This window comes from Nyctereutes procyonoides, unplaced genomic scaffold (assembly GCF_905146905.1).
Source record: "Nyctereutes procyonoides isolate TBG_1078 unplaced genomic scaffold, NYPRO_anot_genome, whole genome shotgun sequence".
Classification (NCBI taxonomy): domain Eukaryota; kingdom Metazoa; phylum Chordata; class Mammalia; order Carnivora; family Canidae; genus Nyctereutes; species Nyctereutes procyonoides.
In genome coordinates this window covers 6,774,538-6,787,344 of record NW_026575128.1, presented here as the reverse complement: position 1 = coordinate 6,787,344, position 12,807 = coordinate 6,774,538, and the positions used below count along the sequence as shown (strand labels likewise).

The window sequence follows — 12,807 nt, the reverse complement described above, 5'->3', positions numbered from 1 at the left end:
AAGGTAAGAGTGTATGGGCATGAATTTATTATGGAAATATAAGGAATTGTGTTCCTTTCTCTAACATTATGCGGGTGGCTCCAATCTGTATTCTTTGTATTCTTGAGCCCTGTATCTGTAGAATAACCCACATGGAACCCAGTGTGACACTGCTGCTTTTGGTGGTGGTGTTGAGAAAAATACCTGGAAAAGCCTTGCCTCTTCTGTAGAAATTCTTCCTAATAACAAGTTCTGTGAGATGGGGTACCAGGAAATTTGGTACCAATAAACAATCCACATAGAGCAGCAGTGTATAATTTTAGAGCCTACATCAACTTTTTCCCCCCTGGTTTTGAGGTTCCTGTTCTCAACTTTTGTTTTCAGTTTATAGTTTCCTTTTTTATCTTTGTTTTATGTAAGATACTTACTGTAATCTTTGTGGAATGAGAGCAGGAATGGATGAGTATGTCCTTGTCACTAGATTTTTTTCCTATTTTCAGCTATACCTTCTTTCTAACAACCAACTGCATGCACTCTGGGCTTCACCTCAGTCTACCCTGTTGGCTTTTGGGTACATGTTCCTCTCCTTATTGGAATAGTTAGTGGCTGCTGTGGTCTGTGACTGACTTACTGAGTTCCTACAGATCAAATGTAATCTCTGCCAAGTAATATAAATATACTTCTATAATGGAGGTTTATTAGGCTCTTTACTGCCCACTTTGAGCCATAGCACTCTGTTTTTAAAAAGGAAGGGGGTAGTGAGAATGGAGAGGTAATATTATATTAGACTAACAGGCCTAAATGTAATAGCCACAGGGATGCCTACTCATTTCTATGACTCATTTATCCAAAAAATACTGAATTTATGTACCAGGTATGTACCATACATGGTGGCTAGGTGCTTTGGTGAAAAGGTCAAACATGGTCCTTGCCCTTTTGAACCACTGCTTACCTTTTGCAAAACCAAATCCTCAAGTTTATCTTTGAAAACATGCAACCCTGTCTAAATGCAGAGGAGCAGTGACTAGAAAGAGTGTTTTCCATTCTAATCTGAATTGAAATAGATTCTCTATTGGAGAGGTTTCTGTGTGTATCAAATTGTAGGATTTCTACAAATCAAATTGGGTCACTCTCTTGGTAAAATTAATTCAGCTCTTAGATTGTCTTCAAAGCCCTAATATGCTCGGTGAGGTTTACCAGGATCTGCCCCCTCTGCCCTTCTTGATTTTCTCCTTTACACGTTAGTCCCCTGAACCTTTTTTCACATTTTTGTGTGTTTCAGCGTTTCTAAGGGCATGAAGGTGTTCTGTGTTAGTTGAAATATTCTTTATTCAAATAAATCTGAGTTAGAGAAAGTTAAACAGCATTTTTTATACAGACGTTCTCAACCTATAATAAACCTTTTATATATCATCGTGAGTTTTTTAGAGGCAGATTTTACAAACCCCAGTTTTCTCCAACTCTCACGTTACTAGTATTTTGTGGAATATGCTTTGGAAAATATTTTTATATCCTGAGGTTGCGATTCTTTATTCATCTGTTTAATTCTTCTGCACCTTTCATGGTCTGACATTAGTATCACATCCTCCAGAATCTCACCTGACCCTTCCCTGTCTGTAGGTGGTCCTTACGTGCTTTCCTGGAACCCTTCCTAAATTAACCCCCTGTCACAGCACCTGTTACACATGGTGTGCTGCATTATTTTGATTTCTTTAACTGAAAAAGCCTTGAAATCGGGATTTAGCTGTAATCCATGTCCTCCCCAGCCTGGGCCCACTGTAGTAGCTTGTGTGTTTTAGTGAATTAAAGTAATGTTACTATGTTTCTTATGAGTTAATATTTCAGATGTTTTCTGCCTTTCCATAGTCCGTTCTATCAAGCTGAAGGAAGATATTCTGTCCTGCACTTTTGCTGAGTTGAGTTTGGGTTTATGCCAGTTTATCCAAGAGGTGCGGAGACCAAATGGTGAAAAATATGATCCAGACAGTATCTTATACTTGTGCCTTGGAATTCAGCAGGTATCCAATTCAGTAATTGTTCTAAAATGTATTGCATTTTTAACAGTACTGATAGATCTTATGACTCAAGCTGAAAAATCATACTGTGTATAGTTGTTCGATACGCTTTATACTCTGTTCTTAATGAACCACTGCCCGTAATTTAAAAGTCTTGATCACATAGCCTTTTGTGAGCCAGATTGAGACTGTTAGTAAAATAAGAGAAATTGAGGATGGTGCATGTTACTATGGACAAAAGGGGCAAAAATAGCAAATTCACAAAAAAGCAACATAGCTGATTATATCTGTATGTACTTACGTAAACCATGTAGTCTCATTTAAAAATTTTATCATTAAAAAAATTATTTACTTATTTATTCATGAGAGACACACAGAGAGAGGCAGGAACCCAGGCAAAGGGAGAAGCAGACTCCATGCAGGGAGCCCAACGTGGGACTCTCCCACGACCCCAGGATCAAGACCTGAGCCAAAGGCAGACACCCAACCGCTGAGCCACCCAGGCGCCCCTCATTTAAAAGTTTTAAATGCACATTAAAATAACAGACAAGGGGCGCCTGAGTGGCCTCAGTCAGTTAAGCGTCTACCTTCAGCTCAGGTCGTGATTCCAGGGTCCTAGGATTGAGGCCAGTGTCAGGTTCCGTGTTCATCAGGGAGTCTGCTTCTCTCTCTCCTTCTGCCCCTCCCCCTGCTCCTCTGTTCTCTTTGTCTCTCTCTCTCAAATAAAGAAATAAAATCTTAAAAACAAACAAAAAGCAACATGCCATTATTTGTCACATTAGCAAAAAAAAATATTGTTGATGTGAGTTCTATGATGGGGATTTGCCTTCTTGGCTGGTGGTAATTAGTACACACTTTTCTAGAAAGCAGTTTTGAGCATGTGCTCAGGAACATGAAATTTTGAATGTTCATACTCTTTCTCCAGTAATTCCCTTTCTGGGAGTCTGGCAGAGCAAATATTCTGAAGTTCAGACATCATTTGCACAAAACTGGAAATAACTTCAGTGCCCACCAGAGTGTTATGTTTAAGTTATAGTATATTTATAAAATATACATTATGTAGCTAATAAAAATTGTTTACAAAGTAACTTCTAGTAATGTGTAAAATTACTAATATTAAAGCATTAAATGAAGAGTATGAAGTCTTTGTGGATCGCTATATGTTAACACAAAGTGATTTAAAAAACCAGTCCTATGTAATAAAATGAAATGTACCAAAATACATTGATAGTGGCTATCGTCTTGGGTGGTAGTGCTCTAGATGTTGTTGATTTCTCTTTTCTCTATTTGCCAGATTTTCTTCCATTTGTATGGTGGTGGTGGTGGTATATTCTTTTATTAAGGCATTTATTCCTAAAGTTTTGTTTTTTTAATTATAGAAGTAGTATGTGTTCAGTGTAACTGTCAAAACAGTAGGTTGAAGGCATACAAAGACAATTTTTTCTCCTTCATTCCCAGTCTCTGAGATAACCAGTGTTAAAGCATCTGCCCTTCGTGCCAAACATTTATGCATGTGTATAGATGTTAGTCTTGTTTTGCTTAGTTTTTAGCAATACGGGGCTGATGCCATATACATTTTTTTGTTGCTTGCTTTTCTCGGTCTGTGTATCCTTCAGGTGAATATAAATCAAATTCCTTTCTTTATAAAAGAAAGATGTATAATATTACAGAATATGAATATACCAATTATTCACCCTTTCTTTTGATGCTTTTACATTTAGGTTAAAGTATGTATAGATTTGTCTTTCTCCTTTTTTTTTTTTAAGATTTTATTTATTTTTCAGAGAGAGAGAGGCGGGGGTGCATTTGTGCCAGTGAGCACAAGTAGGGGAAGGGGCAAACAGAGAGAAGCAGGCTACTCTTTGAGCAGGGAGCTCAACTCTAGGCTGGATCCCAGGACCCTGGAATCATGACCTGTGCCAAAGGCAGACGCTTAACTGACTTAGCCACCCAGGCACCCACCCCCATGTATAGATTTTTCTAATTTTAAGATACCTTCATTTTGGGATCCCTGGGTGGCGCAGCGGTTTGGCGCCTTTGGCCCAGGGTGCAATCCTGGAGACCCGGGATCGAATCCCACGTCGGGTTCCCGGTGCATGGAGCCTGTTTCTCCCTCTGCCTGTGTCTCTGCCTCTCTCTCTCTCTCTCTGTGTGTGACTATCATAAATTAAAAAAAAAAAAAAAAAAAAGATACCTTCATTTTACTTTCCAGAATGAGTATAGTAATTTACACCTTTACCAGCAGGGTTGTGAGTGCCCCTTTCTTGAATTCTCTTTTTAATTTTTATTATTCTGATGGCTTAGAAAAAATTTAGTGGCTCCAATTTGTATTTTCCAAGTTTTTAAAAGTAGAATATCTTTTTATGCTGTTGGTTATTGGGTTTTTTCCTTTGTATCTGTAATATCTCTTTTATGTTGGGGATATAAACTCTGATGTAAGTGCTTGAAGTAAATTTTTTCAGAATGTTTTTGTTTATATTGTATTTGCCATTCAAAAAGTTTTCCTTTTACATAGTTTAATAGTATGCATTTCTTTCCCTTTAAAATTCCTGGTATTTTCTGTGTTGCTTAGGATGGTCTTCCTATTTAAGTGTTTAAATTCTCATAAATTACTCTCTAAAATATTTGGGGTGTTTTAGATTATCTTTAATACATCTGAAATTCCTTTTTGTACATGACAGAAGTATATTTCTGATGAATAACATTTGGGATGGGTATCTAGTTATGCAAACAGCATTCATTTTTCCCAGAGTCAAAAGAACATTTTCCTTATATAATTACTGTTCCCATTATATTTTGATTGAATTTCTAGATAGTAAAAGATATTTTTTAAAATCAACACATGAGAGAACTCTTATTGGTTCTTTCAACCAATATTTATTGAGCATCTACTATGTGCCATACATGCATTTTGGTTAGGCAAATATTGTGAAGATTCTAAACACACTTTAGAGTTTATGATATTATGGATCTAAAGAACATTTTCTAATTTTATCAGAATATATGTCAAGAAGTAAGATTATTATTTTGATGGATATCAGAATATATCCATCAGGAGCCTGCTTCCCCTGATTGCTCTTCTGATTTGAATATAATCAAACGTGGTCATTGCTGTGTTTCAGTCAAAAACATTTAACTGTTTTACACACCAGATACTCTGCTACCTATAAGATATATTCTAATTTGTGAGACAAATCATGAAAGTTTATTCTAGTATATTTATGAATTTTATATTAATAAATGACTATATAATAATAGTATTAAAAAGAGGCTCTAAGTTAATAAATTGTCAGATGATTGTTGTAGAAAGTATTATGAACTTTTTATCAATCTCAGCTAGAAGTAACTTTTCCTTAACTGTAAATAATTTTATTTTATTTTATTTTTTTTAATTTTTTTTTTTAATTTTTATTTACTTATGATAGTCACAGAGAGAGAGAGAGGCAGAGACACAGGCAGAGGGAGAAGCAGGCTCCATGCACCGGGAACCTGATGTGGGATTCGATCCCGGGTCTCCAGGATCGCGCCCTGGGCCAAAGGCAGGCGCCAAACCGCTGCGCCACCCAGGGATCCCTTTTTTTTGTTTTTTGTAAATAATTTTAAAAGGTTACTTATGTTGATATCTCAGATGTGCTGCTTTTCTTTTTTTTCTGATTATAAAAATAATTATGCTTATTGAAAGGATTTTGAAAGTACATAAAAATGTAAAGAGATAAACTAAACTCAACTGTAATATCAACACCTGGACCACCACTGTTAACGTTAGCCAAGAAGGGGATAATTGACAAAAGAAGCAAATAGGCAAGTAACAGAGAAAATCAACAGATTAAGTTAAGAGGCAGAATGTACCAGGAATGCCTAACAGTCATTTACCGTGTGTGCTCCGTATTAATATAAGCTTATTTCATATATTCGTTTATTTGTTAGTTTGCCTTGCTAATGTATAAGAACTAGCATCATCAAAAAAAAAAAAAAAAAGAACTAGCATCATCACCATTTTCTGCTGAGGTACAGTGAGTTAAAATCTTGCCTGACGTCCCCAAGGTAGTAATGGGCAGGGCCAGGATGTGCATCCAGATGGCTTTTTCGTCGATATTCCTGTGATTACTGTGGTGGACTGCGTCTCTAATATGAAAGATACCCATGTATAATAACCAAGGAACAATTTCACCCATTTGACTGAAAATTGAAAGATTAAGAACTTTGATAATACCAAGTATTATTGAAGATACATAAACATTTTTCTTGTGTGAAGGCATTTTCACAGGGCAGGTTGATGTGATTATTAAGACTTTAAATGCACATAGGGGTGCCTGGCTGGTTCAGTCAATAGCGTGTGTGATTCTTGGTCTCAGGGTTGTGAGTTCAAGCCCCATGTTGAATTGTAGAGATTACTTAAATATCTTAAAAAACAACCAACAACAACAAAACCCGAAAAACTTTAAATTCACGTAGATTCCTCAGTCTAGCAAATCCACTGATCAGTATTTTTCCCCAAAGAAATGCACCCACATGTACAAAGACAGACATGTACTGGTATTTTCATTGTAACATTGTTTTTAACAGCAAAAAATTGGAAACCAGTGGTTGAGCATTTGCCTTCGACTCAGGGTGTGATCCTGGAGTCCCGGGATCGAGTCCTGCATTAGTTTCCTTGCAGGGAGCCTGCTTCTCCCTCTGCCTGTGTCTCTGCCTCTCTCTCTGCGTGTCTCTCATGAATAAAATCATAAAATCTTAAAAAAAAAAAATGGACACCGTGTATGCATTCATCAAAATAGTAATGGTTCAGTCATCTATAATATGTTTGTACTATTGAATACTCTGTAGAAGTTAAAAACTGTTGAATTGTTCTTATATATATTTACATGGAGAACTCTAAGAGACACATATATTTATAATTTATTTAAGATATTATTTATGTATTCATGAGAGACCCAGAGAGAGAGGCAGACACACAGGCACAGGGAGAAGCAGGCTTCCTGTCGGGTAGCCGGATGTGGGACTCAATCCTGGGACTCCAGGATCAGATCCTGAGCTAAAGGCAGACGCTCAACCGCTGAGCCACCCAGGCATCCCAGAAACACACATTTTTAAAGTAGTGTAGTACAATATTTATATTATGGTAAGACACACATATCATAAAACTTACCGTTTTAAAATGTACAATTCAGTGGCATTAAGTACATTCAGGATGTTGTACAGTCATTATCACTATGTTCTTTTTTTTTAAGATTGATTTATTCATTCAGAGAGAGCAAAGAGAGAGGCAGAGACACAGGCAGAGGGAGAAGCAGGCTCCCTGCAGGAAGCCCGATATGGGACTCTATCCTGGGTCTCCAGGATCACACCCCGGGCTGCAGGTGGCACTAAACCGCTGTGCCACCGGGGCTGCCCTCACTATGTTGTTCTAAAACTTTAATACCCTAAGTGGAAATCTCATACCCATTAAGTAGCCACTCCTTATTACCTCCTCCATTTAGTCCCTGGCAACCATATATCTGCTTTCTATATCTGTGGATTTGCCTATTCTGGATATTTCACAGAAGTAGAATCACATAATTTTATGTGGCCTTTTGTGTCTGGCCTCTTTCAACATAGGGCTAACCTATGCTGTAGCATGAATCAGTACTTCATTCCTTTGGTATCTGAATAATTCAATTCTTGTATATACCACATTTTGTTTAACCATTCATCTGTTCATGGACATTTGAGTTGTTTCTACCTTTTAGCTATCATGAAAAGTGAATGATACTGCGAACATTCATGTACAGGATTTTATTTGAATACCTATTTTCAATTTGTTTGGGTCTTATTCCTGCAAATGGGATCTTAATCACAGGGTCATATGCTAACTCTATGATTAGCTTGTTGAGAAACCACCAAACTATTTTCTTTTTTTTTTTTTTTTAATTTTTATTTATTATTTATGATAGTCACAGAGAGAGAAAGAGAGGCAGAGACACAGGCAGAGGAAGAAGCAGGCTCCATGCACCGGGAGCCCGACGTGGGACTCGATCCTGGGTCTCCAGGATCACGCCCTGGGCCAAAGGCAGGCGCCAAACCGCTGCGCCACCCAGGGATCCCTACCACCAAACTATTTTCAACAGTGGCTGTACCATGTTAACATTCCCAGCAACAACGTTAGGAGGGTTCTATAATCTCCATATCCTTGCCAACATTTGTTAATATATTCTTTTGAATTTCTTTCTATTTTTTAAAAAATATTTTATTTATTTACTTGAAAGAGAGAGCACAAGCAGAGGGGGTGCCTCTGCACAGGCAGAGGGAGAGTGAGAAGCAGGCTCTCCGCTGAGCAGAGAGCCTGATGTGGAACTTGATTCCAGGACCCTGAGATCATGACCTGAGCCACCCAGGTGTCCTCTTTTTTTCTTTTTAAATAGTCATCTGATGGATATGAGATGCTATCTCATTGTAGTTTTGATTTGCATTTCCCTAATAACTAATGTCATTGAGCATTTTTTCATGTACTTGTCCACTTGTATATCCTCTTTGGATAAAGTCCTTTGTTCCATTTCTAAGTTGGGTCGATTGTCTTTTTGTTGTTGAATTGTAGGATTTCTTTATATATTCTGGATATTAAACTCTTTATCAGATAAGTGATATGCAAGTTTTTTTTCTTAGTCTCTGTTTCCTTTTAAGTCTCTTAGTGTATTTTGGTGGACAAAATTTTGAAGTTTAATGAAGTGTGTAAGTTTTTCTGTTGCTTTTGCTTTGGTGTTGTATCTGAGAATCCACTGTCAAATTCAAGTGCATGAAGATTTACTCCTCTGTCATCTTTAAGAGTTTTATGTTTTTAGCTCTTAAGTCATTGATCCATTTGAATTCATTTTTATGTCTCATGTAAGGTAGGGATACTTGTGAGTTATGGATAACTTGATATGTAGATACCCAGTTTTCCCACTACCATGTGTTGAAGAAACTGTTCTTTCTCCATTGAGTGGTCTTGACATGTTAAAAATCATTTGACTAAATATGTGTTTATTCTCGAGTTTCATTTCTATATTGGTCTATATAGTTATTCATATGGCAGTACACACTATTTTGATTACTGTTGGCTTTGTATTAAATTTGAAACAGGGAAGTATGATTCTTCAAGATTCACTTGGCAATTCAGCGTTCCTTACAATTTCATATGAATTTTAGAATTGGCCTTTTCCTTTCTGCCCCCCTTCCAAAAAAAAAAAAAAGCCATTGGGATTTTGATAGGATCATACTGAGTGTAGATTTTTGGGGGCAATATTGCCATTTTAACAGTATTCTCTCCAGATCCAGGAATATAAGATGTTTTTCTTAAATATTCTTTAATTTCTTAGTTTTTTTTTTTTTTTTAAGTTTTAAATGCGTAAGTCATGTACTTCTTTGGTTCAGTTTATTATTAAATATTCTTTCTGATAGAATTGTAAATTGAATTGTTTTCTTAATTTCCTTTTTGGATTGTTCATTGCAAGTGATTTTGTGTTGCTTATATCCTTTAGCTTTGCTGAATTCATTTATTAACTCTAATAACAATTTCTTTTGTGTGTGTATTCTTTCGAATTTTCTGTATTTAGGCTCATGTCATTTATAAATAAAGATAGTTTTACTGTTTTAGGACCTTTCCTATTTGAATGAATGCCTTTTATTTGTTTTACCTGTCTGGTTGCTCGGGCTAGGACTCCCAAGTACAATGTTAATTGGAAATGGCAAGAATAGGCAATTTTGGCTTGTTCCTGGTCTAAGGGGGAAAGTGATTTTTAAAACATGTATTTTATATAAACTCATTTGTTTGAGTAGATGTATAAAACTCAATTCTGTATTTCTAATGTGTAGTGAGTTGAAGTGTGTCATTCTTCCCACTTTTTCTGTATTTTAACTTTTTTCATAATATAGTTTTAAGTTGTGAAAATAACTTTACTAAAAGAAGAAAAAAGTGAGTATTTCTCAACAGTAAAACTATAATCTGGCAGTGTCATAAATTGCCTTTGAAGAGGACTATAAAAATGCATGTTGAAATGATAGATAATTTTTATTAGCCAGAACAAATTTAACTGGAAATAAAATTTTTCTCCAAGTCATACATTGTATAGAAAAGCAAAAACCAAAGTAACCATGGATAAATAAATTAATAATACCAAATCTTAAAAGCAGCAAGAATTTCAGCATGTAATTATACCTTTATTCTGTAAATGCTCATTGTATTTCCTTGAGTGATTTCATTGGACCTGTTCTTGTAACCTCAAGATGTTTTTTAGCATTACTCCAACCTGTTTCTTATTTCCCATTCTGTGATATGATTCTTGATGGTTATAATTAGCATAGTTTTACATCCTATAATTAGACTTCAGCTTTTTGAAGGCTGTGTTGTGGGGCAGAGAGTTGAGAGTTGTGGTTTAAAACTTGGTATCCTCAGGTCACCTGACACTAGCTAACCTTATTATTTCAGGAAGTGATCTAGTAACTAGGCTGAAAAACTAAAAGCATCTGAGAGCACATTTGCAGATAGATCTGTGAATTCAAAAAATGAGTGGAAAAATACAAATTAGAACCAATTTTTAGTATATCAGTTTCATGAACTGAGTAAAAAGTACTTATTTATTATAATTATTCTGTACCATCCATATTTTAAGAAGGAAATAGAAAATTTTACTTGCAAGCTCAGTGCTTGAAATATAGAAGAGGGACCTTCTAGCTTGACTCCTGATATTTTAAAATGTATCTTTAAAATATATCCTTCACAATGTTAAGGGCAAAAATTAAGAATAAACTTTATTCCTTAAAAAAAATCTTAAAAAAAAACTTGTGTTTTCTTTGTATCAACATATATATTTCCATTTTTTCTCTTGCAGTACCTGTTTGAAAATGGTAGAATAGATAACATTTTTACTGAGCCCTATTCCAGATTTATGATTGAACTTACCAAACTCTTGAAAATATGGGAACCTACAATACTTCCTAATGGTAGGATGCTTATCTTTTATTTTTATTCTTTCCATGATATGCCTTCCTAAATTGATTAATTTTTATGATTTTTTAAAATAATTTGTTCATTTTTATTTCTGTCTTGATTTTTAGGGTATTTGAACTTTTGAGGAGAAAGTTTTTGGTTTATTATTTATTTTGGTAAAATTAAAACTTCCAAACAGTGTATGTATAGATACTAATGAAAATAAAAAACAACTAGAAGTTGTATTTACTTTTTAGAAGCCGTTTTTGGTCTGGTAGCGTTGGTGAAGTTGCACACTGTCCCAGCAGCTGACACATACATCCTTTACTTCTAGGCTGTACATTAGCAGTGGACCTTCTTCAGTAGTTCATTATCAATACCCTGTACTGGTTGTTACAAGAGTTAAGTCTTCATCATTGAATTATCTTTGTACGTTGTTAGGTAACTCCCTGATTCACTCATGGTTTTAGGCTCCTTGGCTGTGGACAGAGAGGGTTAGTGTCATGTTCAGGGATTTGTGCCCTTTTCTTTTGGGCTATTAGAGCACCTTTGAAGCATTCTGAGCAGTGTGGTGGCTTGATGCATATAGCCTCCAAAGAGGAGAGAAGGGAGATAGAGTTGGAAGTAATAAATTCACGTTTGTGGTTAGTCTCCCAAAAATAGAATGCATAAGCAGCAAAAAAGAGGATTGGTGAGAGAACATAAGGAAAGACCTGCATTTAGGGATCTCAGGAGGAGTGTGCACTTAAAGGTGTACTCATCTTAGTTCGTGTGCAGGACACCTGCTTTTCAAGAAGAATCCCACATAAGTCATCATAAAATAATCACTCTTAATAGAAATTTAAAATAAGGGGGGATGGGAGGGAGGGAGCTAGCTGCCTTCTGATGATCTAAATAAATCTAAATCTAAATAAAATCTAAATAAATTCTAAAGTGAAACTGAACCACCTAACAACAGAAAGCGTAATGACCTCAAACAGGAGTCTACAAACTACTTGATCTGGCCTGCTGCCTGTTTCTGTATAGTCCATGAGTTACAAATGGTTAGGAAAAAGTTTAAAGAAAAGTAGTATTTTGTGGAAAATTAAAATTAAATTTAAATTTGTGTGTATAAGTAAACTTTATTGGTACACAGCCGCTCCTGTTTGTTTCCATATTGTCTGTGGCTCCTTATCTTCAATAACAACAGTGTTGTCCAGCCTCCCTGGCCCACAGTACTTGAAATGTTTACCATCTGGCTCTTTACAGAAAAAGTTTACCAAACCCTGGTCTAAAATAACAATAGATTAAAACTGCTTCAGTGGATTGCTCACAGTGTCTGTTTCAGTGGAATCATCTGCTCTTTCTTTGCGGTGCCTTTTCTGACTTTCCATATAAGAAGAGGGGAAAAGATGGGGACAGTGGGTCATTTTCTTCATATTTTCCTGTCTGAGAATTTAAGAAATTAATTGGTCCTATTTAGCAGGAGCTTAGTAGTGTTACTACCTTCTCCCTTCTTTGGTCCAGGTTACATGTTCTCTCGCATTGAAGAAGAGCATTTGTGGGAGTGCAAACAGCTGGGCGCTTACTCACCAATCGTCCTCCTGAACACCCTCCTTTTCTTCAATACCAAATATTTTCAACTCAAGAATGTTACCGAGCACTTGAAGCTTTCCTTTGCTCACGTGATGAGACGAACCAGGACCCTGAAGTATAGCACCAAGATGACATATCTGAGGTTCTTCCCCCCTTTACAGAAGCAGGAGTCAGAACCAGGTGTGTGGTGGAGTTTGTGCGATTTCTGTTCCAAGTCTGGTTAGTGTACAAATAGAGATTTACCACAGAAAGGGAACTAAATTTGAGACAGGGAAGAGTGTAGCTTTAGATTGA

The 12,807-nt window shown here is 36.2% G+C and overlaps 1 protein-coding gene across 6 annotated transcripts in view; it reads left to right on the top strand.

Annotated features, from left to right (window-relative positions):
• Positions 1 to 12,807, top strand: part of LOC129520580 (zinc finger MYM-type protein 4) — a 137,794-nt gene that overhangs the window by 118,998 nt on the left and 5,989 nt on the right. For all 6 annotated transcript variants that reach the window (XM_055341675.1, XM_055341672.1, XM_055341671.1 and 3 more), the window contains 3 exons: positions 1,846 to 1,997; positions 10,841 to 10,952; positions 12,445 to 12,693. In XM_055341675.1, the coding sequence (XP_055197650.1) occupies positions 1,846 to 1,997; positions 10,841 to 10,952; positions 12,445 to 12,693 (513 nt within the window). The remainder of the gene's footprint in view (positions 1 to 1,845; positions 1,998 to 10,840; positions 10,953 to 12,444; positions 12,694 to 12,807) is intronic.